Consider the following 26,417-nt stretch of genomic DNA (forward strand, 5'->3'; position numbering starts at 1 on the left):
GGAGGGAGGGGAGGCCAAGGTAACAGGTGGTGGTATGAAAGGTTGGGGATATGGGGACCCTACAGAAAGTGTCTTGTCTGAAGTCCTCCCGAACCTGGCAGCACCTCTGAGAGCACATATGTACAAGCTGCAGGAACATCTATGATGTTTTCACCACCGCCACCACCATCAATTAAATTTGCATTCTGCCCTATACCTGCAGGTCTCAGGGTGGTTCACAGGATAAAATAACTATATAAAACAAACAGAATAAAGAGGAAGGGTTTTGCATGGTGCCTAAAGGTGTATAATGGAGGAGCCAGGTGAACTTCCCTGGGGAAAGCATTCCACAGATGGGGATCCACTGCAGAGAAGGCCCGTTCTCGTGTTGCCAGCCTCTGGACCTCTCAAGGAGGAGGCACACAAAGGAGGGCTTCAGAAGATGATCTCAGGGTCCAGGTAGGTTCATATGGAAAGAGGTGACCCTGAGCTGTTTAAGGCTTTATAGGTCAAAACAAGCACTTTGAATTGGGCCTGGAAACTAATTGGTAGCCAGTGCAGTTGGACCAGGATCGATTTAATATGCTCAACCTGTCTTGTCCAGTGAGCAACCTGGTCACTGAATTCTGCACTAGCTGAAGTTTCGGAACAGTCTTCTGAGGCAGCCCTACGTATAACGCACTGCAGTAATCTAACCTTGAGGTTACCAGAGCATAGACAACAAGGAGGCTGTGGCCTGTATCCGTGAGATAGCACTAGCCCAGGCAGCAATCTGTCATCTGTTCATCTCAGCCATCGCCACTTAGCAAATCTTAAGACATACCTGCTTTGAAACTCAGCTCGTCCTGCTCCTGCCCGTCATAGTCATACAGAGCTCGTACACGCACGCCTTTCGCAGCTGGCTCTTCCTCAAAGGAGTTGGCACCACCATTGGCTTCACTGGAGTTGTAGGTGTTGCCGCCCTCATCGTCTGACCACTCGGCAGCGTAGGCTTGGCTACGTTCATAGCTGCTCACGCTGGCAATGCAATAGGGCACCATGAGAACCGATAGCACAAAGCCCCTGGAGATGGCTAACCACAATGGCACTCTATGGCCTCCAGTTCCCAGGATTCTTGGCATACTCACCTGCCGCGGTCGCCAGCTTGTGCTGCTACCTCCCCACCCCCACTGGCATTGGATGCGTTGCTTGTTTCATTCTTTTTTGGAGGTTTCTCTTTCCTTGCTACTGGTTGTGCTGCTGCATCTGGGTTCCACTCCTGCAGCCAAGGAAATGTACCATTGAATTCTTAACAGATTTGCACTGCTCTCCTAACCCCCAGTTCTAATCATAAGAAGGGCCCTGCTGGATCAGACCAAGGCCTATTTAATCTTGACTTCCTTTCTGCCACAGTGGCCCACTGGGTGCCTCTGGAAATCCAAAAAAACAGGGCACATAGGCAGTAGTCCTCTCCTGCTCTTGCTCCTCAGCATCTAGCATTCGGTGGCAAACTGCTTCTCTGAATATCAAAGCTCAAGAGACCCACTGAGGCTAGCAACTGTTGAATCTGTAGGCTACAGCCTACCTGACATAAAGCGAAGGGTCACAGTGGTAGAGAACCTGTTTGCATGCAGAAGGTCCCAAATTCAATCAACTGCATCTCCAGGTAGGCATGGGAGACAACTCTGTTTGAAATCCCAGAAAGACTCTTCTAGTCAGTGTAGACCAAGGTTTCCCAAACATGGGTCTCCAGCTGTTGTTGGCCTACAACTCCCATCATCCCAAGCTAGCAGAGATGATGGGAACTGCAGTCCAAAAACAGCTAGAGACCCAAGTCTGGGAAACCCTGGTGTAGATTATACTGAGCTACAGAATTGCAGCCACCCCTGGTTTCGGCGTAAGAGGACAGTTTCTTACCTCTACCTGAGGCCAGTTCATGGGCATTCCTGGGCCACTAGTGTTGCGGAACCACCGTAGGTCTTCTTGCGCATCGGCTGCGCGGATGGTCTGCTCCAGCTCACGGTACACCTTAGCATAACTGCTTGTTTCAAACAGACATACAAGCAAACACACCTCTTAATACTGGGCATGAGTAATGTGGCAAAAGCAGCAGCTGGGGAACGGCTGTTGCACATGCTTTTCATACAAAAGCTCCCAAGTCCAATCCTTAGCATCTTAAGATATGGTTAGGAAAGGCTCCTCTCTATCTGTGAAACCCTGGAGAGTTGCTAGTGGTGCAGTCCACGTTGAGCTAAGGCAGCCTCTTGCGCTCATCATCTATAACCAAGGAAATCTGAGCACTCAGATTGTTCTAATTAAGCACAAGGGGGCGCAAGCAGCACACATAAATTGGACCAGCGCTGGCTTTGAAGTGCAAGGAGGATGGCAGTGTGACTTTGCTGCTATGCCATCTGTGATTCATTATAGAGGTGTCTGAGCATCCTTACCAAAAAATCTGGCTGTTTAAGTAAGATTGTAAAATATCTGTCTCTAAGGATAGTCCATTTTCCTTAGCAGTAATGAATGGAGAAGTTACTGGAAGGTATCAAAGTGGGAGGCCTTAAGCTATGATTCGCTCACAGTCCCTTCATTCTACCTTGCAGCTAGAAGGACATCAGGGAATGGGAAATCCTTCCTTTTCACAGAATATCTCTGTGGAATTTCAGAGAGATCATGTGATTCAGCTTTCAGGTTCTTCACCTTTAATCAATGATGGCTCATTCTTATTTGGGATACCTTCTTTATTTGGGGCTTATTCCTACTGTCTTTGAGGAGCTATCCTCTGGGTGTATCATATCACTGCTATATGTTTTTGGCAGATTCCAAAGTCTTTCCTGTTCACCCAAGCTGGGGAAACCCAGCCGGATGGGCAGGGTATGAATAATAAATCAATAAGAATCATTATCATTGATATTGGTTGGTATATTATGTTGGCCATTGTGGAGATGGAGAAAACTGTATTACTGCATATATGATTTTATATTTTTGTGTACTGCTTCAAAATTCTGAATTATTAAGCAGTGTAGAAGTTTTTTCAATCAATCAATCAATTTAGCTTCTGACACATTTATGACCTTTTGCACTCTGATTAGTTTCAGGATTGTGCAATCCAAGCCAACTTTTACCTTGCAGTGGTCTTGTGAATGGCATTTTGTCCACCACCTCACATATACCAATCTATCCACAAGATGCAGATAGAAACATACTTTGCGCTTATGAAAATTATTTAGACAGTCCATAAAAAGTGGCTCAGGCTTTCATCCCTCTTAGATTTCTAGCTACAGCTCCTACAGCAGGGAGAACTTTTGGAGCTTGTTGCTGGGTGCGGGAGCTGCATTAGCTAATACAGTGGTACCTCGGTTTAAGAACAGCCCTGTTTAAGAACTATTCAGTTTACAAATGCCGTAAAACCAGAAGTAGTGTCCCGGTTTGTGAAAGTAAAGTCTAAGAATGGAATCCGAACGGTGGAAGGGCACCGATGGCGGGAGGCCTCATTAGGGAAAGCGCACCTCGGTTTAAGAATGGTTTCAGTTTAAGAACAGACCTCTGGAACGGATTAAGTTTGCAAACCGAGGTACCACTGTATAGAATTTCTGAAAGGAAAAATATCCCAATGTTTTTATGCGCTCCAGTAGGCCTCCTCCTAGTTTAGGGTGGCTCTCAAGATTTGAAACCCACAGCCACCATTTGGTAAGCTCCAAGCTTGCACAGTAACACACACACTCACTGTCATCTCATCCGCGGTTACAGATTTTGGAATACTGAGAGCCATCTCTCCCAGTCTTGGAGGCCTCAGCTCCAAACAATATCTATAATATATCAAATATTTTTGTTTTTTTTAAAAAAAGGCAGTCCGAGATCTCTTTCACTCACTCACTCACTGACACACACACACATACATATTCCCCAACTGTAGATGGAGAATTTACTAAATTACACATTACCCAACTCCCCCACAATTATTCAGTTCAAATTTTGTGTATATGTATAAAATAACCAGACATGCTTCTGGTACTTGAAAAATAAACACTGCTGCTGCTAACGCATCTGCTCAGACATTGCACTGGCTGTTTGGGGACTGTGAATTAATTTGCTTCTGCCACTGAATATCCCCTTGCTGCCCTGACAGATATACTAGAAGCTTGTTAATGAGAATGGCAACACTTCTCTCTTCAGCTTCCTTCTATGGCTGGATCTACATGTGCAGCAGGTTGAGATTGGTGTTAGACAGGGGTGTGCATCAGCTCTGTGAGGAGGCTGAATAATAAGGGGAATTGGAGTTATTCTTTTAAGGGACTCCCCCCCCCCCAAGTTGAAGTATTAATAACCTCCCCAAGTCAGATCAGGGTCCTTCCAAAGCCTTCCATTGCTCTGTCACCTTATTTCTGCGTTTTTCTGTTCTGCTTTCCTATAAATCTGTTTCACTATGCCCTCAAGAACTGAGGCTCTCCAAAATGCTGCATGCAGAACATTTAAGAGCTCTAGAGCAGCAGAGAATGTTTTTAAGAGTTAAATGCTTCATTTCAGGCATTTTTTAAATCCAACATTCTCTGCTTTAACAACTCTACAACTTCAGCTGACTGCAGGCAGTGTTCTAGAGGGTCTCACATTGTAAGGCCTGTGGGACACCTGTAAATACCTAGAGAATTAAAAAAAAAAACAACCAGAAAGAAAACCGGTGTGCAAAATTATTTTGCAAAAGGCTTTAAGGCAGCCTCCATGCTCCTATTTCAGCCTGCAAAAACACTGTTTGAAACAGCTGCCTCCTTCTCCTTTATGTGCCTCCTTTTTCAAAGACTTTAAGACAGTCCCATGTTCCTGCTTCAGCCTCCAGAGTCTGAAATAGGACCACAGGAACTCTCTAAAAGTGCTTTGCAAAAGTGCTGTTTGAATCAGTTTGAGCTTCTCCTGTAAGTAGGTAGACAGAAGCAGGTGAGAGAGAGAGACCCATTTATTTAAAGGAGAAGTGTAAGCTGCTTCAAACATTACTTTCACAAAGGGCTCTAATCCCTGATCTTGAGCAGCTTCTTCGATGCAGGAGCTACAGCATCTACAAGAGATGGCTGACTAGCCTCTGCTTGAGACTGCTAGCAAATGAGAACTTTCCTCACCCCAGCAACTACTGATCTCGTCATGGAACAGTCTGTATGGTAACCAGAGATGAAAGTGGAGCCAGTGCAGACTGCCCAAGGTGCAATGCCAGTGTATGACTCTTGTATGTTGTGTTTTCTTAAGAGAATTCCCCCCATAGTTCCCATATGATGCTAAAATGCTGATTTGGGTACAGAAGACGCACCCATACAGATGCAGTTGAATGAAAGGGAAATTGACAAATCTGGGAAGAAGCTCCAAGTGCTCACTCAAGGACTATCCCTTTCACATAAATCACGGGGGCATTTTCTACAGGGCTGTTTCAGAGTTTCAGGGCACTTCCAGGTTGCTCCTATTTTCAGGTGGGATTCAACCGCATTCTGGCAAATTCATGTTACCCAGTTAAAAGTTGATTTGATGCTCTTGCACAAGAAACCTTCTTTCCCCCTCAATATCAGACTTTTTGTGATAAGGAAAGTGATGGAAAAACACACTGGAAAGTGTGGGGCGACCATTGCTTGCTACAATGTCATATAATCTCTCCACAAGTACATCAGAATGAATGCACAATAAATAGCCAACACTGTCTAACCTCCCAGCAAACCTTGTGCAAGCAAATGTGGATGAATGCTCAATAAACAGGTGGCCTGGAAGCAACCTCGGGGAAATATGATACCTGTTGTTCTCTGCCAGGTTCAGGTGCCGCTTGATGTCCAACAGCACCTCCTTCAGGAAGATGAGTCTCTTCTCTTCGAATTGCTGGCATTGCTCAAAGACCTGCTCCATACTTTCCATGTACTGTGGGGTACACTTACTAAGCTCATCCACCACCTTTTCATACTTCTCCTGGGTCTGTGGACACAAAAAGCGGACTCAGATTAAGATCCAGTTACTGAGAACGTCACCCTGTTCCCACAGTGGGTCCTGTCTAGGCAGGCTTTCTGGGCTGGATATTCAGTGTGCTTAAACACATCTAGTTCCACTGTTTTCAATATAGTAACACTGACCTACACCATGTAAGGTTTTGACTGCCTAGGCTTATTTCAGAGCAGCGCTGAATTAAAATTAATTTAAGTCAGCTGCAGCCATCTATAGAGAAGACTTCTGGAAGGCTCTGTGGCATTGCTTTAGAAAAGAATAAGTGTTGTTGATGAAACTCATTACAGAAATGGATGGGAACAGAAGTCCCAAGTTCACTATGGACTGCTCAAGAGCCATGCATGAACTTGTATCAAGACCTGATAAAGAGGTTCAGTTAGCGTATATGTTTCAGAAACATGAAAGAAACCAGACAGTGGATAGCCAGCTAGCCCTGGTGATCATCTAATGTTTATTGGATGGATTTCCCCCCTAAATTGATTTTTGAATTCTGAATTTATTGTTATTCACGGTTTATACTGTATTTTATGATGTTTTTTTGTTGCATCAATTAAGTGTTTTAAATTTGTTGTTAGCTGCCCTGAGCCCGGTTTTCTGAACCGGGAAGGACGGGGTATAAATAAAAATTATGTATTTATATTAAGGAAGCAATGGAACAATCCCCCATCCTCTCCTCCTGCATGCTGTTCTGGTGGTTCTCCTGACTCCCCCGAACCAATTTTAGGGGATACAGCAAGAAGGAGAGTCAAGGAAAGCTGCTGATGGGGTGAATCCTGCCCAGTGCCCAGAACTGCATTACCAGCTGTGGGGCAGTAAGGCATTAAGGAGGAATTATTTTTCCAGCTCCTTTGTAGCAGCAAGTAGGTCACCAGATTCACCTCACAGCAGTGGGGAGAGGCAGGAGAGAGACTGGCAGATGCTGCACAGGGCAGGAGATATCATGCCCACACTATTTTCCACTGCCTTAGAGCCATAAAAGCAACAGCGAGGTAGGAAGTGAATTGTTGGTGAAGAGAACCTAGTGATCTTGCCCATTGCTGCAGGCTTCTCCTGTCTGAGCAAGTGAAAATTTTGTAAGCCAGCTACAGAGGACCAAAGCATATGTAAAGCTTTCCTCAAAGCCAAGGCACATTGGAAGTAGGAGTATGGACTTCTTCCCAACTCTACTGGTTCCCCCATCCCTGGGTGCTACTGAGAACGTTGCAGTGTCGATGACCAGGGAGGAAAAAGGGCAAGCAGGACCAAAGCAGAATTGCATGGCTCCACACTGCTCTGTCAATAACACCTCCATCATGTGACCAAGAAAAGGAGTGCATGTGTAAAGATGAGTAGGATGTACATGAGTGGATGCATGTGAGGATGATTTGAACTGCTGTATGAGAGAAACAAAATGATAAGAGAATATGGATGAGAGCACAACAGACGAGGGGGCAGGCATGCAGAGGGACAAGGATGATAAAGGGCTTTTTGTGTAAGGATGAGGAAGTGAATGTATTAGAAGGTTGTTCATGTTTGTGTAAGAGTGTGCATGCACATACTGTAAAACATTGTGCGTGCATTTGTTACTTTTTTTTGTCTGCGCCTTTATCTACATGTGAAGATGGTTGTGTTTCTCAGATTTCCATGTGTGTCAATTTGTCTATATCCTTGGTGGTCACTCCTACCTTTTGCACATCCTGCTTGCATTTTTCCACTTTGTCTTGCAGCTTCTTTTGCTGATCTGGAGTGATGGACTGCTCAGCTTTGCTGTTGGCTTCTCGGGTCATGGCGAGCTTCTCCTCTTTGCATGCCAGGTGATATGATTTCTTGGCTGTTTCCAGCTGGTTTGAGTTGAGAAAAGAAGGAAAGGGTGACTGCTGAGGCCCAGTACAACATTCCTATCTCCTGTTTCTTATGAAACTGCTGCAGTAAGATTGAGGCCAGAAATGCTCACTTTTGCCTGAAACAATTCCTCTCCATTACAAGTCCTCCACCCCCTTCATAAAGCCCATTGCCCATGCTTTCAAAAAATCCAAACCCAATTTGGCTACTGTAGTAAACTGCACAATGACATAGCAATGCTTTCTCTGTAGGCATGAAGACTAGAAACTTGAGTTTTCTTGTTATAATTTCTTGTTACAAAGTCAAATTATGTGGTTTACAGCTATATGTAGTTTACTAGAGAACTGGCAAATACTTCTTACTTCCCAGGTGTGTGTGTGTGTGTCCCTTAGCTACACTGAGACCCATCTAGGTCTATGAAAGTATAAACTAAACCATGAAGGTAGGGCTCTACAGACACTGGATACATATGCAACATGATCCTTTTTTGTGCCACACATTGTGATCTTTATATTATCTTGCAGGTATGACTTGATTCCCTTAAGATAAAACAGGCTCCTGCCCACATCCCATGTTAGGGTTCTGTGGCTAAAATGGGATGGGGATGCTCTCTCAGTCACAGCCCAAGGAAGCTGTTGGGTTCCTTTCCTCCATAAAATGATTGACCTCATGAGTCACTCTGCCCTTCTCTCCTCCTCCAGCCCTTCCTACCTCCTTCATCTTCTTGGCCCAGGGTTTCTGTGCTTTCCGAAAACCATCCTCTGCTTCCTTGGCCTCCTTGAAGCCTCCCATGATCTGTTTGTGGAAGGCATCCTTCTGCCAGTTCTTCACCTTCTCGAAGTCGTCGTTCAACAAGCTATTCTTCACTTCCTGATGCAGCTCGCTCACCTTGTCCGCCTCTGTCATTATGGCCATCCACGCTTTCTCCAAACTGCCGTACTGTGGGCCTATGTACCGAGAGCACCAGCAAGGCTGGGGTGACCATTGGGCATCCTGAAATAACACCCTGTTCCTCCCTTGCAGGGTACACACTCTCATAATGCACTCACAATACATTAAGGGACTGTAACCTTTGCGATTTTGCTGGTTGGAACACTGTGGCAGAGAACTGAGAAGTACATAGTGACAAGAGACTTGAACAATATCTAGGCACTCTAGTTCTTAGAGCAGGGGATGAGAAACCTGTGGACCTCCAGGTGCCGCTGGATTCAGCAACAGCCCCATCCGCTCCAAATAGCATAGCCGATGGTCGGGGAGGGTGGAAATCTCAGTGCAACAATGTGTGGAAGGCCACAGGTTCCCATCCCTGTTTTAGAGCATTTCCAGACTACTGTTCCTTGTGCAATAGTTTTGCAGTTGATAGTTATTGAGGCAGGGGACCCACCCACATTATCAGCAAGGCAACCCCTCCATCTTATGTGCCAAACCATTTTGTGTGCATTTTTCTTTATTCTCTCTTTAATTCTGTGAAAGCTGTGCAGTGGAGTACACATTCCCTCTTATTCTTTTTTGACCAATAGACAGGAGTAGGAGGGTCAGTCTGGAGCAATTCTTTTTTTTGGGGGGGGGTGGATTACACTAGAGGGAGGCAGCAAATTCCCCCCCCCTTCCTGTTTCAATGATCAATACCTTTGTCAAAGGAGGGCTACTAATTGAATACCACCCAAATCCCAAAAAACAGAATTTCCCAGGAGTTTGTGTTCTCTATTGTGTGTAATCAACAGGTCCATGTGACTGTTTGGAAGATTGGGGAACTGGTACCAGAGGAGTGTTAACCACCCACTTCCCCAGTGTCAGTTATGGAGGGTAGTATTCAACTCAGTTTTACTGAGAGTGGACCTTCTGAAATTATTGGTTCTCACTTTCACCAATTCCAATAGGTCTACTCTTGAGTAAAGTTTCAAGACCACCTCCAGGCTTGAAAGAGGTTGCATTGGACTATTGGCCTTGAAACAAACAAACAGCAGCCCAAAAGCACCCAGGAGAGTTCCTGATCACTGACCTCTCACATCAGGTCTAATTTTGCCCACTACATCCTGACACAACTTAGAGGCTATTCTCCATGCTGCCTGTAGTTATACAGAACAGGGTATCATGCTGCTGCTGGCACTGGGTCTGCACTAATATGCATCAACAATGGACTGTGATTGTATGCACACTTATTTGGGAGTACGTCCCGCTGGACACAGTAAGGCTTGCATCTTTGTAAACATGCATTTCATCAGCTGCAAGAAAGAAGTGAGATTTATAAAACTCTTGTGTTTACTCTTGTGTTTAGCTGATCTGACTCATTTTATGAATAACTTAATATGTTGGGCTTTGTTGTGCATTATTATTCTAATTTATCTGTTTACTGAAAGCTTCTTGGGCCAAATGTGTACTTGGAAACAATAAATTTCTGAATAAACAACTAATAGTCTGGGAAGGCCCATGCAGCAGCAACTTGTTCACAGGGCCCCAGCATAGCTTTTACTATTAGATGAAAATAATTAATCTAAAATAATTCCTGGGGAAACATTCTTCCTCTACATTACACAGAGGGTGGGGAGAAAGGACTGATGCCACCTTGCAAATTGCTGTTCCTGTCTCTTCCATTTCCCATCTGCTCTCCCCATTCTGCCCCACCCCAGTAGGGAGGAGAAATACCTTTCTCTATTAGCTGCCTCCACCGTTTGGACCAATCGACCAGCTGCTGGGAATATGCCTTCTCAATCTTGGCCCGCTCATGGACACAGTTCATCAGGTCATTGCACAGCCGATAACCATCATCAATCCGTTTCACCGTCCGTTTGTAGTTCCCTACCTGTCAGACACATGAACAGCTGCATGGTAAGAGTGACTAGCTGTAGTCCCAGAGATAGTCCTGGAGATCAGCCTGGCTCTGAGCAACCAGGAGAGCAAAAGCAATAACAGATTCTTATCTCTCCAACCCAACATGAGCCACAAGTTTGACATGTGGGTGGGGCTAATCCGATGACTGTTTATGCTAGCACAGCACCCTGTACAGCTCTTTGCAGCCCCCATGATCAGCTGCTTTTGGGGGCTTGCAAGGAGCCACATACAGTGCCACGCAAGTCAGCGGATCACTGCTTGCAAAGTGCAGTACACTGAGCTTTTGCAAGCACCAACAATCAGCTGGTTGTCTGTGCTTGAAAAGCGATGTGCATGGGGCTTCGCAAGTGTTGCCAACCTGCTGATCAGCACTGTCTGAAAAACCCCTTTGCCACAGCTGCATCTTTACCTACCCTACACCTGATGTCAGGAGGGTATGGCTGGTTTGGCCAAATGGAGAAGCCCAATTAGGTCTGTGGGCTAGATGTTCCTCACTGCTGCCCTACATGTTATCAGTGAATCAGGGGTCATTTAGTGAATGTGATGATGGCACCGTGCTAGCTAGCCAATTAGATTTACTCTACTGAAGGTGAGGGCAAAACTTCCTGGACTGGTCAGATGGATGATCCTATTCCATCAGATCACTAATTGCTCTCACACTAATACAACTAGCAAAGTCACTTTTGTCCCCTTTGACTGCAACTCCCCCCCCCATGCGGAATAAGGGGCCCATTCTGCAGGTGCCAGCCATGTCAGCAAAATGTGCCCCTTTTTAACCAGTGAGTAACCACAACTGGCTAGATTATAAGGTTTAGAAGGCAGAGATTCCAGGCTGGAAGGATGACTCCCAGAAGCTCATGAGCTCTGGAAACTTTTGCTTTAGAAATTAAGTATTAAGAAGGCGCCTGATTTGTGGGGACAACATCTTCTAGAAGGAAAAGCATCAGAAGAGCAAACTGTAATCAACACTGCTTTTTCCAGAAGGTTCTTTCTATCTTCTACCCTTTCTTTCTGCAAAATCCATTGCACTGCTGTTGAAAGCCTATGGCAATGCATGACTTCCCTTCTCTAGAACCTTGGGTTCAAGAGTCAACCAGGACCACCGATCAGAAATCTCATTTGCATGAGGCCAAAAGGGAAGCTTGGGTTGGACCTTGGAGGGGCTGTATTATGCTGCCTCTCTCCTCAGATAGTGTTTCTTCAGAAGATACGTATGTGGTTTGTGCCGAGGGGACTCTTACCTCCCAGAAACTGTCAGTTATTTCCTCAGCAGATGCCGCAGACTCATCATAGGAGCCTGACATGGTTTGTGGCCCTTGGGGTTTATGGCAAAATGTTCAGCCACTCTGCAGACCTCATGCACTGCAAGGGATAAGAAAAGATGAGGAGAAAGATCATGCAGACTTTGAAAGGAACCATGGCTGGCCCAAGACATTTTGCCATCTGAAGCAAAGAGCAAGATGGCACCCACCCCTTCCATCCCAGGTGTGGAAGCCATTCCAGGTCTTGTCCTCTATAAGCACTACATTTCAGGGTTTCTTTGCAGAAAAAAATGGCTTCTTGTTAGAGCAAAATTAACATTCCTGCAGCCCTCCATCCTTCAAGGCGCCTCCTTCAAGATACAATGTACCCATATCCTTGAATTATTAGTGGTATTGCCAAATCGCAAATAAACAAATACCAGGCCCACAACACGCAGCATTTGAAGCAGATAGGAGCGCCCTCTCTTTATCCGCACTAATGGCAGTGCAATGCAGAATATGCTGAAGTTTGACAAGCTGATCCCAGTGGCATTTCTATCCCATGCAGCAGCCTTCGGAAGTAAACAAGGCTAGATTCTCTTTTCCTATGCTCAGGATAATTATTACTTCAGTACCCTTCCCGTCCTCCCAGGATACAAATTATAAAGCTTGCTGGAGATGGCAAGGCAAGAGCCATTGGTCATTTTGTGGCTCTTTGAATTTACTACAGCTCTTTGAATTTACTACAGCCTATTAAAATGTTGCCATCCCAGGCTAGGTCAGTGACTCTGCAAACAAGCTCTGTGAGGTGGCTGCTATGGAAGGCCTCCCATGCGGCTGGCGCTTACTGTCAACATAAATGCTCACATGAACAGATGGTCACAGATATTAAGTGTCCCTTGCCCATCTCTCAAGCAAACAATGGGGGCCGCTCAGGGATGCTTGAGGGACAAGAAGGGGCTTAGTGGAAATGAAGAAGCTGGGAATACAAGGATACAGTACAGTACTTCCATTGCTCCCTTAGGAAACCAAAGCATGCCCTACCCTTCTGCCGTGTCTCAGTTCTGTCTGCCTTTCCCTTCACAATCCCAGTCTGCCTTCTCTGCCCCCCTGTCTGCAATAAATCCAGAGAGGAATTAAATTCAGGCAGAAAGTGTTTGGAATTGGAAAGTATTTTCTCCAGTCCTCGGTTTTTTAAAAAAACCACACACAGAGGGAGAGAGAGAAATGGTTGGGGGAGATAATGTACACCACAGCTTAGATAGATTGGACCCTCCCCCCATCACATTCCCATCTTATTATAGACTTCATAAAAACATCACTCTTCAAAGCCCTGCTCAAGTCTAAGGGTACATCATACAACATCAGGAATGATGTGTCTGCTGTCAGTCAGGAATGAACCACTATCAGCTCACACGGTAAGGCAAAACACCTTCAAAAAGGGAATGCTATGCTTAGGATGGGGATCATACCATGACCGAGATTCATTGATGCATGTCTTCTTGCCTCCTCTAAAGTAGGATGGTCTGTTCTGTTCCATGTCAGATGGGAAAGCTTGTTCCTGATTATTTGGACTGCAACTCCCACCAGCCCCAGCCTGCATGGAAGGCCCCAGATTGGGGAAGGCTTCTCTAGAGACATTTCAACATAATCTGTACTGATCTTCAGAGAAATGTGAAAAGGGCAAGCTACTTAACCCTTCGGCATCATCCAAAGGAGTAAAGTGCTGTTGTCTCTTTTATTGAAAAGGTTATATCTAACTCTCTACCAATATCAACAACCTCAGATATGCAGATGACACAACCTTGATGACAGAAAGTGAGGAGGAATTAAAGAACCTTTTAATGAGGGTGAAAGAGGAGAGCGCAAAATATGGTCTGAAGCTCAACATCAAAAAAACAAAGATCATGGCCACTGGGCCCATCACCTCTTGGCAAATAGAAGGGGAAGAAATGGAGGCAGTGAGAGATTTTACTTTCTTGGGCTCCATGATCACTGCAGATGGTGACAGCAGCCACGAAATTAAAAGACGCCTGCTCCTTGGGAGAAAGGCGATGGCAAACCTAGACAGCCTCTTAAAAAGCAGAGACATCACCTTGCCAACGAAGGTCCATATAGTTAAAGCCATGGTTTTCCCAGTAGTGATGTATGGAAGTGAGAGCTGGACCATCAAGAAGGCTGATCGCCGAAGAATAGATGCTTTTGAATTATGGTGCTGGAGGAGACTCTTGAGAGTCCCATGGACTGCAAGAAGATCAGACGTATCCATCCTAAGGAAATCAGCCCTGAGTGCTCACTGGAAGGACAGATCCTGAAGCTGAGGCTCCAATACTTTGGCCACCTCATGAGAAGAGAAGACTCCCTGGAAAAGACCCTGATGTTGGGAAAGATAGAGGGCACAAGGAGAAGGGGACGACAGAGGACGAGATGGTTGGACAGTGTTCTCGAAGCTACAATCATGAGACTGACCAAACTGCGGGAGGCAGTGGAAGACAGGAGTGCCTGGCGTGCTCTGGTCCGTGCTCTTTGGGTCACGAAGAGTCGGACACGACTAAACAACAACAACAACTCTACCTTTGCCAATGCGTGAAATTTGGACATATAATAATGGTGCCTTTTGTAAATAACTTTGTTCTTTTGTTGTTGTGAAACATACATATGTACACACACACACACACACACAGAGAGAGAGAGAGAGAGAGAGAGAGAGAGAGAGAGGGAGAGGGAGACAGGGCTGGCATGGGAAGGGAGGTTTCTCAGTCAGTGACCCCAGCTCACCTATGTGTAGGATGGCCAGGTTTAAATAGATGGGCAAGTCTTCTACAGTTTGAATTTTTGGGCAGAAGAAGGCATTTCAGCAGATGCCTTCTTTGTGCCCCTGTACAAATCTTATGTCGTGGATAGCCTATGTCCAGTCTGGATTGTTTATGGAGTGCTTATATGACAATGTGCATTCACCTTGATTTATTTACAGATATTCCTGTTTACACATATTCCTATTAACAATTCATTCATTCCCACACTTTTCAATGTTTCCCCCATTATTTTCCTAACAGTAAAATGTCCCTTTTCTGGATTTGTGGCCCTAGGGCAAGAGGGTGCTTTAATCTACTTTAACTGCACAAACCTAATGTTCCGGTGTGCACCTGAAGCCTTACTGGAAAACGGTGACAATCTGGAGGTTCCTAATTCTTGCAAAACTGTAGCAGGGCAGCTACAAATGCTAAAAATGTCCTCTGCATAGCTCTGAAACTTACAGAATCCCTGACCTCTGCAGGGTCTAATTACTATTTGTGTTAATGTTTATGCGAAATACTTTGCAGACATATAGAATCAGACTACATTTGAGTCTAGATTAGCACAATTATTTTTGTTGTGATTAAGACATTCTCAGTTAATTTGGGGGGTAGATTTTGTTCAAGGAACCAGTCTGAACAAATGCCATGATAACATGTTCCAGAACAGTGCTTAGTGCTTACTATGTCCATTAAAACCACTTCCAGAAAGCTGTATCAGGCTAAAGAGGCCATATGATGTATCAGAGACAGTGATAGTTTTCCTGATGTGTGGTGAAACAACTCCATGTCTCCATTATTTCACCTGAAAATGTGGAACAAGATACTTTTTTAAAAGCAAGTGAAGCCTCTTTCTGAAGGAATGTGATGCTTGCTTAAATCATTCTGTTCAACCCAGAAATTGGCTTTTTTTCATGAGCCTCTTTAGAAATGGCAAAACAGCACAGGCAGAGATCCTGGCTGAAAAAATGAGGGCTGTATTGGACAGAAGCAGTGATTGGAAAGGAAATGCCAACCCATGCAGATTCTAGAGCAGTGGCAATCAGCCTGTAACACTGACTGCTGGCTGCAGTCTTGGGAACAGTCCTAAGGTACTATGCAGGTGATGAAGGGTCCATTTATTGAGCCAATAGTTTGATAGCCAAAAGCAGATGCAGCACCTCTTGACCAAATAGGTAATGACAAATGCTCTGAGCTGGCATGGGATATCATCCATTAATGCACAGCACTATTACTTTATATTTGCAGCAGGAGCACTATTTATTTTCTTGGGGGTGGGGTGGGGTGGGCTAAGGGGAGGGGAGGGGAGGGCCTTTCGTTTGGCAGATCTGACTGGCATAAGGCTCCAGCCTTCTGGATTCTGTGCTGAAATGGTTACAGGAGCTTCTGAGCTTGTTGCAAAGGCTGGCTTTAAGAGCTCACTGCAGTGGAACTAACAGTGCCTGGAAGGGATTTAGTGATATAACTCAGGAACCTACCAATCCAAGCTTGTCTTATAAATAAACGTCTCCCGGTGTCCCTTGCATGTTGACACAGGGGCATAGCTTTGTGTGTAAGTGCAGAGAGTGAGACTTACTTGGCAATGCATGCCTGCACATGTAAACACCAGCAACTGACACTGCAGCACATGCACACATAGCAATGTAGAACATATTGAGGCAGCTGTAGCTCCCAGAGCCCAGCTGGGTTCAAAGTAATAAACAAACAAAGCAATATGCACAGCTGGGGTGTAAACTCAGCAAGCATTGCAAGGTGTGGCATCTCACAGAGATATATATTCCACAACATGTGTGCATACAAAGACGCATTAACAACCACATAGAAAAATATACATGCTATCACATAGACCAGTGAAGCCTCATTAACTATAAATAAAACCAGGACAGCACATGATAGATTTGCTCATGTGAGAAGTGTTACATGACTCCTGAGGATCCACACAGATCTACACACTTTCTTATTAGCAGAATCAGAATTCAAAAGGTTTGTTAAGAAATGAAAGGTTTTAATAGCATTGCTGCAAAAATTACAGAATTACCTCCCTGTGGTTTTGAAATACAAACATGGAAATAGCAGCATATCTGTACCATTACACCATGCTCTGCTATGCACACATAAGATAAAGGTAAAAAGGTAAAGGACCCCTGGTGGATTAAGTCCAGTCAAAGACGACTATGGGGTTGCAGTGCTCATCTCGCTTTCAGGCCGAGGGAGCCAGCATTTGTCCACAGAAAGCTTTCTGGATCATGTGGCCAGCATAACTAAACTACTTCTGGAGCAATGGTACACCATGATGGAAACCAGAGCACACAAAAACACTATGCGCTATGCACACACAGGTAAACATACACAATACACAAACATACACAGCAGAGCTTCTGATTTTCCACCCTTCTCCTTCCCCTTCCCCTCTTCTATTCAGGAAATTTAAGTCTCCTAAAGAAAAAATAGTTTAATTTCCCAGCCCCTCTGTAATTGCTGGCTGCCACAGGCTAAATTTATACCAGCCACATGCTGCTAATGCCCACTACCCTACACATACACAGCATGACACCATCTGTACTCTGTGAACATGTTCATTCCCCATTTTGGGATTCTGTTTATCCACCTGCCTCAGCTGTCACCTGGTGGAGGATGACAATTGCAGCATGTATCATCACAGCCCGATGCCGTCCCTACTCCCACCTTTAACTGAAAATGGCGACTTGTATTCTACAGGCATGCTCTGTATAAGATAGTGCTGAGGCCAAAACATGAGAGTGGGAACATATTTTGGTCTGCTGTGAAATGTGCTCCCTCAGTTTTGCAAGGTTGTAGGAGGTGTGCGGAGGGAGACATTCCTGTTGCCAAGGCACCTGGGCAAATTCTTCATCCCAACCTAATTGCACCTACATTCAATAGTTGGGGCAGAATGTGGGAGGAATCACAGGCACAGCTGGGGGGGGGGCAAGGAGGGCAGCTGCCCCCCATAACAAAAGGCCTGTCCCTTCCTAACAAAAATCCTGGCTACTCCCATGGGAGGAATGTGTATTTGGATGCTCAACTGAATGCAGATCCAGCCAAAAGTTAACCCAACAAAGATGGACATCTAAATATACGTCAAACCACAGAGGGAGTAAATGCATATGGCACTCTTTTCAATGGGATGAGCATTTCAGTTTGCATGCAAATGCCCATCCCCAACCATTCATGTTTAGCTACATATGACTAGAGATGGATCAGGGCCAAACTCTTGCTAGGAAACATTAGTAGGGAACAAAATTACCAGTACCTAGGAAACCCCAGTACAATGTCCACCTCACAACTGCAATTAGAAAAAAGGATGTCATCTGATTCATTATGTGGAACTGTGATGTTCATTACATGATTCTTGATTGGTGAGATCATGCAGTGAAAAAGAATTAAAGCCTCAAAGATGGTACCAAAGCATCAGCATATCAGGATTCTGAACAGACATAAGAAAAACATGAAGGCCATTAAATTACATTACATTTTAGCAGCCCTTGAAAGCTGCTCATGAGCTGCTAAAGTAAGGAAACAGAAGGAATCAGAGGTGAGGGAAGAGCAGGACAACACTAGGGGAGACAGAGATGACGAGAATGAAAATACAGCTCATTGACTGTAATTGATTGATTGATTGATTGATTGATTGAAGCGAAGGATAGAGAAAAGGAGATTCCACAATTCCCATTACCCTTGAATATTGGCTATGCTAGCTGGGCTGAGATAAGTTTTAATCTAAAGCACCTGGTAGGGACCAGGTTGATACCCTGAACTAGGGGTCTCAAATATTTTCTCAATGGTCCTGGAGTGGTGGACTATACATCACAACCTTGGCAATCAACTTTTATTCCAGTGGAGTCCCATCACAGCGGCTGAAGGGAGTGATCTGGAAAAGCAGGACCTTCAAACCAAGTCTACCAGCACTGGGTGATAGTCGATGTAGGATGGGTGAACCTTCAGTGTAAAAATGTCTGTAAGAAAGTATTTAGTGGGAAGAGAATGAAGAGGAGTAACCTCAATATCAATGTATTAAGATCTATTCTCTTTGCCAATCTTGAAGATGATTTATTTATTAACTGATGATTTTATTTGTAGGCAGTTTGTGCCCTTTCCTGTTAGTTGTCATTAGGACCTTGTGGAAACTGTCATTGAATCTTAATGTCCATTGCCAATTAATCTTTGATAAGTAATAGGTACCATTCAACATGTCATGTATTTCAGGGCTCATAAAACAAACCATTCAAACTCGTATGATAGTGGTTGGCTCTGCCCCTTCCCTGTGCCAGGAGTTGAACTGCTATCCTGAACATCTGCTGGACTATGTGGGGAGGAGTGCTGCAGATCCAGAAGACAATGCACAGGCTGACCTCCTACTCAGCAATCCTACCACATATGTAAACTCTCACAACACATGAAATAGGATTGTTTCACATCTCTTGAGTCATGAAACAAATTCATTTCATGACTCGTGAGACTGTACATATGTGAAAGGATCTTGAGGTAGAAGGTTTTGTTTTATTTCTGGAAGGATATAAATAGGCTGAATCACTTAACAGCTTGCAGCTTTTTTTATCTCATTTGCCAATTAGTGCATTGCTTGAGCCAGACTACTGAAAGGACCTGGCTGTTTTGAAGAAAAAAAGTGGAGGATTCATTGAAGGTCTAGCTCCAGGTTTGACTCAGCCCTGGGCAAAATAAGGTCTGGTGGCCCCCTCCATCAATGATGGACTCGTGTGGGCTTATCTGACGACTGTCAGCACTTTTGTTGGTTCTGACACAAGTGAACTTCTTGGACTAGCTGCACTTCAGGCCAGGGTACAAGAGCCTGTGCCACCTGAGAGCCACCCCTGCTCCTGGTCCTCCTTTTCTCTGTCCTCTGCCCCACCACTTCTCGCCCATGCTGCTGCTGGTGGCAGCAGCAGCAGTGCTGCCACATCTCTCTCCTTCCTCTCTCTTTTCCTCACTGGAGCTCAGGAGCTACCTCTCTTCCTCCTTCTTATTGGAAGTAGGGGTCCTTCCTCAGAGCAATACACTGTGATGAGGTGGCTGGGAGATTGCCTGAAGGGCTGCGCTGCCTGCGGTGACTAGATATTCTCTTTAAACTCGGGTAAAAATGTAGAGTCACTTTAAGGTCCTTTCTCAGAGCAAGGGAAGGCAGTGGCAGAGGAGGATAGCTCTGCAGAAGCCTCACAGGAGTGGACTGAAGTTGGTGGGGACACTGCCCCTTTTGTCCTAGTAGACTATTCTACACTGGGTGCTGGGGGCTCTGAACTAGCATGGCAAAAATCTAAAAGCTCTCTCAGGCCTGATCTGAGAGATGTTTCTGCTGTAGTTGCTGCTGTAGGGATGGGCATCGTACCGCACTGCTCTGAAAGGTAAGCCATTTGTGTGAAGCAACAGCCACATAGGTTGGCATTAGCCAAGCTGGCCGGTCCTCCTTCTATGTGAACATTCATGAGGCATGCCTGGAACATGTGGGTGCTGCTTCACACAAACAGCTTTTCCTTGGTGTCATCTGTGCTTGCAATGAATGAAACGAGTCTCAGCCTAGGTGTGCCCCGAATCTGAACATGGTGAGTCATTCCAGCACCTGCAGGTTCAGCATAAGGCTGCAATCTGTACCATAGTGTCATCATGCTTTTCTCTTGCCTGGTGTCTGGTAGCTATCACTTATAAATGAGTCTATGTATTTGGATTTAAATTCCCTTCATCCCCCCCCCCCCAGTAACCTATGGGAAGGGTTAAGACAAAACTAAAATGTCATTGCAATAAGAGAGAGTGGGTAGGTTTTTTGCTGTTACTGCTGCTGCAGCAGCAGCAGCAGCAGCTATGGAAACAGCATTGTCATTCTTGCTGGGTTTTAGTATTCGGTTGGTTAACACATTTGACTTACAAAATGTGTGGAAAAGAAATGCGTGTATACATAAACTATGACTCAATACTTTAATTATTTGCATAAATTAATCCACACTTGAAAGCCTTCATTGGTTCCTCATGAGACAGCTATCTGCTCCCCTGTTAAAGCCAAGAAATACTGCAGTGGGGTCAGGCAGCGATCAGAGGTGCTGCTTCTTAAGCTCACGATGCCAAACGATACGTGCATGCAAAAATACAAAAGTGTGATTTTTCTGGGTCTTGGAACAAGGAGCCAACCTTAGCCAGCAGCCAGACAAGTGAGGCTGCTTCTGGCCAAGTGCCTAAATCAGTCCACTAATCAATAAACAGCTGCTGAGACAGCAAACAGCTTGCAGAGGGCAGGTAGCATTTCAGAAAGCCACCGAAAATATGGCTTCATCATTGTCAGCAGAGGAGAAGGCAAGGAGAACTGGTACGGCCACAAAATGAAACAGCTGAAGGACAGAGGCCTAGTACTGCCTTGTATTCCTTACACTGGCGATTGTGTGTGTTTGTGTTTGTGTGCGCACACGCTTTGACCTCAATCGCAGTCATTTATCATGCCCTGCAGTAACCCTAACATTGACCTGAAAAATACTTCAAAGGAAAGCTATGCTGTAAGAGGATCCCAAGTTTCCCTTCTATGTCAAGACTCTCTCTGTGATGTAAACCAACTGGCCTCTTACATAGCAGTTCCCCACCCTAGGCAATTTTTCATTTCATCTGAAGACAGCATCTTGCAGAGAAGATGAGTGTCAATACTGCACACCAAAACGCTTCCCTCCCACTAAAACTCAGTAGGGGGGGCATTCCAATGGTGTCAGAAGCAGTGGGTGGGCCGGCTCTGTTATTGCCATTTACCACTGTTTCCACTTCCACTCCTTTGCTCTGTTGGCTTGAAGTTACATTGTAAGCTCCTCGGGGAAGGGATATTTCCTCTTTTATTCAGTAAAGCACCATCCACCTTGGCGGCTCTAGGTAAAAACAAACAAACAAAGTTCCAGTGTGGCTGGGCAGAAGAAAATATACCAAATATTCTTTGAATTTTTTTGATATATTTGACCAGGCAAAGAAAACAAAGGTGAACACTGGAAAAGATTTTTGCTGCCAGCCCTGCTTTGCAACTGGTTAGGTACTGAATAGCCTATTCCAGGCTCCCTCTTTACTCTTTCTCTACTCTGGCATTGCTCCTTGAAGGGGTATCAAAAGAGGTGGGATTAAACCCTGCTCATTCTGTGGGCTTTTCAGTAAACAGTCACCTCTTCTATTCAGCCAGGGGGAGGACTGGATATTTTCAATTTCTTCTTGTAATCTGGATACAAAGGCAATGAAAGGGCACGCTAATGACTAGCCATACCCCATACTGCACATGTGCCTGCGCTTCCAAACACCCACATCGCGTAAAGCAAGGATGATTGTACTGTTAGTGTAGTCATGAAGAGTTCGGGGCTCTGCAGTGCAAATCAATGAGAACAATGCACATGTGGTCAACAGTTTTCAAGCATCTGTGCAGTTATTAATATGTGAAAAGATGGGTTTTGTGTACTTGCTAAAAATGTCGTTTCCATGTGCATAACAAGATAATATACAACCCGTAAGATTGGGTTGTATATGGCTGAAACAGGAAAACCTGCACTAAAGGCAAAACTGCACTAAAGCTCTTACATGCTCTTTCGCTGCCATAGCTTGCTCAATGCACATTCAAAGCCTATAGGCTGGGGTCACCAACCTTTTGAAGCCTGCAAGCACATTTGGAATTTTGAGAGAGAGAGAGCGAAAGAAAGGATAGAACATGAATACACACACACACACACACAGGGCTTTTTCATAGGGTCTGGCTAGAAGCTGGATCCAGCTGAATTAAAATGGATCTTGAATTTGCATGACTTGTAGAGAGTTGGAAGGGACCCCAACGGTCATCTGATTCAACCCCCTGCAATGCAGGAATCTCAACTAAAGCATCCATGACAGATGGCCATGCAACCTCTGCTTTAAAATTTCCAATGTCCACCACCATCCAAGGGAGACCATTCCACCGTCAAACTGTAGTTCATGGCTGCTGAAGGTCTACTGGCAATCCACTGTGAAACAGTGGAATAGAGTCATGGCTGGAGTGATGATCATCTAATTTTGTTAGCCCTGTTATTTCTCCTGGGTTGCCCTCAAGACAGACTTTCCAGATGATCTGAAAACATGGGCAAAACAAAGTATAAAATTCAACTGTTTACAGCAGAGCCATTTTGACTCTAAGCTTCTAAATGCACCATCTTGACTTTCCAAAATAAAGCACTTGTGTCAACAGCAAGAGATGCTATATGCTCAATAGTTTGTAACTGACGGAAACCAGTTATACTTTGGAGTCCTGCTTATGAATGCTATGAGGTAACCCTCTGGGAGAGAGTACTGCAGATGAAGAACAACACTGTGTGTGTCTCAAAAGGTCCCTTTGGGCTATGTACAAACTATACCTTTAGAGCACATTTTTCTATCAAAAAATTCTGGGCACTGTAGTTAGTTAAGGGCTTTGGGGAATTCTAACTCTGTGAGGGGTGAACTACCATGTTCATAATTATTGGAGGTGGGGAAATACAGTGGTACCTCGGGTTACATACGCTTCAGGTTACATACACTTCAGGTTACAGACTCTGCTAACCCAGAAATAGTGCTTCAGGTTAAGAACTTTGCTTCAGGATGAGAACAGAAATCGTGCTCCGGCGGCACGGCAGCAGCAGGAGGCCCCATTAGCTAAAGTGGTGCTTCAGATTAAGAACAGTTTCAGGTTAAGTACGGACCTCCAGAACAAATTAAGTACTTAACCCGAGGTACCACTGTATGCTTCAAATGTGTAGTGTATACACAGGTATGCTTTTAAAAGTCCATTCAGGGTGATTTGTTATCATGATGGGATCAGAGAGGCTATGCATGATCCTACTTTCAATACAGTTTATGCCTGCAAACGTTTCAGGGTGCACATACTGATTTGTTTCACATCAGTGCACATCCTGTAACTTCCTGCTGAAATTCTGTAACTATATATTCCCAGTTTATTTTGTGTTCCCATTTCTGTTGTGTTGCAGCACAAGGGTGACCCTCCAGAGGGCACTAATGTGGTAACATTAGGGAAGCATCACGGAACAACTAAAAAGGTGGAACCGGTGCTTTTTTCGGGGCGGGGGGTTTTGCAGAGGTAGGCATACCGCTAAACATTTTGTGAATCTAAGATTGGGCTCATTGAGGGGCAGTATTTCAATATGAGTAGGAAAATGAGAGTACCCCTAAACTTTATTTTTTTTAAGAAAAAAAGCACTGGGTGGAACAATGTGTGGACAGTCAAGTATAAATCCACCACTAATGCACTATTATTGCATCAACGACATGTACAGAAAATACCTGCCAAAACAAAAAACCCAACAACTCTGGAATGGTCTATAGACAGGTACTATGTACTGCTGCTTATATGACACAAAAGCTTAAGATTGAGCTGAGCTTCCATCAATTCCTCTCACTAAAAGATGTTGTTGAAATGTTGAGAGGATCTGGGTTTAAAAGTGAACAATTTGTTCTCATATTTCCCCCCCCCCTTCTGTTTGGGGCTTTTCTTCCTTTTCTGAAGAACAATCCTGAGACCTGAGAAGCTATGAATTTCATGTGAAATCCTCTTTGACACTTGCACATTAGAAGCACAAGCAGAGTCACATTGTATAGCCCTTTCAAACCACTCCACATCAGCTCACTGCAGTGAAAAGAGGCAACACAGCTGATTGGTAAGAGGGAAAGAGGGGTTTTTATCGCTTCATTTCCACCTGGCACTTCTGAGATTATATTTAAAGTGGTGGGAAGGACCATAAATGACGAAGCAAGGCTAAGAATAGTGTGTTCTCAGACCTGTGAAGACCTGTGCTTTCCAGAACTACAGTGTTTTGAAACTTATGAAACCACTTTTTTTCTGGAATTGGGGGCAAAGATAGCTGATCAGAGTGTTGACAATTATGCGTACAGGGTTAAATGAAGAGCTAGACCTTATGATATTAATAAAATCAGTGTGGTGGAATGGTTATAGTACCAGACCAGGACTGAGGAGACTCTGGTTCAAATCCCACACAACTATGAATCTCATTGGATGATCTTCGGCCAGCCATTATCTCTCAGCCTCATTTACTTCACAGGGTTGTTGTAAGGATAAAATAAAAAGGGGAACAATGTGGGCTGCTCTGTGACGGAAGGGTGAGGTAAAAAAGCAATAAACAAGTAGAATGACTGATAACAGGCGACAGGGTTTCCTAGAAGTATATATAGGTCACGAGAATCTTCTTTGTGGAGTTAGGACAGGCTGTTTTTTGCTTTTCTTTATTTTGGCAGTAATGCCAAGTAGAATAATTTCCTTGTGATCTGATCAGTATAATACTGATTTTTTTAAAAAACAAATTTTTGAATGATTTCCCTTGGAAAATAACACACAGCAATAATAATGGCAACAGTAGTTAAGCTACAGGGAAGAACCAATCCACAGTGTATGAAATGGAGGGTTCCCTTGTTCTGAGAACATCTTATATGGAAACTTGAAAGGCCCACTGAGTCCAGCATCCTGCTTCCTTCCCACAGAGGCCAAGCAAATGCCCACAAGCAGAACATGTAGGCAACAGTGGTCCTCTACCACTATTGTTCTCCAGCTACCTCTGAACCTGGATGTAGCACATAGCCACCATGATTAGTGGCCACTGATATGATTGCCCTATCCTCCATTAACCTGTCAAAGCCCTTTAAAAGCTTTGTAAGTCATTGTTAAGTTGTGGCAGCCATTTCCGCAGGTTAGCTATGCACCTACGTGAAGAGGTTATAATACCTTCTGTCTGTCCTGAAACTCCTGCCATCCTGCATACTTCCTAATAAAGTGTATGTCTTTCCAAGATGAGGTCAATATATTACAGATCGTTAATTCTCTATAGCACAATTTGGTCACACTGGGGCTTTCTAATTTTCATTCATTTGTTTGTTTTTACTATAACTATTTGTTATATAGTCTTGTCAAAAACGTTTTCAGAAGCCTTTGGTAGATTGGAAAGAGGATTTTTTATATCTATTCATGAACAAGATTTGAAGAGATGTGAATCTGCCTGGGGTCTTACGATAAAGGGCAGGTAAGAAATCCAGTAAGTAAATAATAAATAAGATTAGCATTGTTGCTATTGTTGCATTTAGTGTTTACAAAAATGTGTGCAAGGGTAGACTCCTGCAATAATTTTAATGATTTTTATTTTTAGGAAATATATTATCCTGAAGGGGAGCACATTCCGAAACACATTGGGGCTGTGGATCAGGGGTAGGCAACCTAAGGTCCGAGGGCCGGATCGCCTTCTCAATCCGGCCCATGGATGGTCCGGGAATCAGCGTGTTTTTACATGAGTAGAATGTGTGCTTTTATTTAAAATGCATCTCTGGGTTATTTGTGGGGCATAGGAATTCATTAATTTCCCCCCCCCCATATAGTCTGGCCCACCACATGGTCTGAGGGACGGTGGACAGGCCCACGGTTGAAAAAGATTGCTGACCCCTGCGATGCTTCTGTGGATAAGCACAACTTCTGTGAAACTCCACTTTGCACCAGTGTGTTTGATGACAACCCTCTCTTTTATTATGTTGTATAATCAAGAGGCAACACTGTGAGATGAAGGATTTGGAGGTGGGAAAGACTTCTTAAAAATGAAAGCAAAAACACAGTGCTTCATTGGCAGCACACATAAATTTGTCCTTGATAAGTGTGTGTGTGTGTGTGTGTGTGCGCGTGCAGAGAGATGCCTCTTAAGATGGACATCACAAAATGCCTACATCTAAGAGTGGTACAGTCACACAGGAGGGATTCCTCTATCAACAAAGTGTTTATGCTGGACGGCTCTTAGGGGAA

General features: G+C 44.4%; 1 protein-coding gene and 1 long non-coding RNA gene across 8 annotated transcripts in view; both read right to left on the reverse strand.

Moving 5' to 3' along the window:
* The window catches only part of LOC310679981, a 169,504-nt gene that overhangs the window by 74,473 nt on the left and 68,614 nt on the right, over positions 1 to 26,417 (reverse strand). The gene's annotated exons all lie outside the window — the stretch shown is intronic.
* PACSIN1 (protein kinase C and casein kinase substrate in neurons 1) overlaps positions 1 to 26,417 on the reverse strand; it is a 71,989-nt gene that overhangs the window by 6,614 nt on the left and 38,958 nt on the right. For 2 of the 7 annotated variants that reach the window (XM_083445815.1, XM_083445814.1), the window contains exons 2-9: positions 11,823 to 11,943; positions 10,396 to 10,552; positions 8,461 to 8,696; positions 7,593 to 7,748; positions 5,726 to 5,901; positions 1,876 to 1,996; positions 1,107 to 1,237; positions 803 to 996 (exon numbers count right to left, since the gene is read on the reverse strand). In XM_083445815.1, coding sequence (XP_083301941.1) covers positions 803 to 996; positions 1,107 to 1,237; positions 1,876 to 1,996; positions 5,726 to 5,901; positions 7,593 to 7,748; positions 8,461 to 8,696; positions 10,396 to 10,552; positions 11,823 to 11,885 — 1,234 coding nt within the window. In that variant the 5' untranslated portion in view covers positions 11,886 to 11,943. Of the gene's footprint in view, positions 1 to 802; positions 997 to 1,106; positions 1,238 to 1,875; positions 2,000 to 5,725; positions 5,902 to 7,592; positions 7,749 to 8,460; positions 8,697 to 10,395; positions 10,553 to 11,822; positions 12,003 to 12,866; positions 12,937 to 17,905; positions 18,068 to 22,529; positions 22,701 to 26,417 lie in introns of those variants that run through there. The other 5 variants (XM_083445812.1, XM_083445809.1, XM_083445810.1 and 2 more) reach the window with 4 other exon arrangements.

The sequence above is a fragment of the Podarcis tiliguerta genome (assembly GCF_965153285.1).
Source record: "Podarcis tiliguerta genome assembly, chromosome: 6".
NCBI classification, from domain to species: domain Eukaryota; kingdom Metazoa; phylum Chordata; class Lepidosauria; order Squamata; family Lacertidae; genus Podarcis; species Podarcis tiliguerta.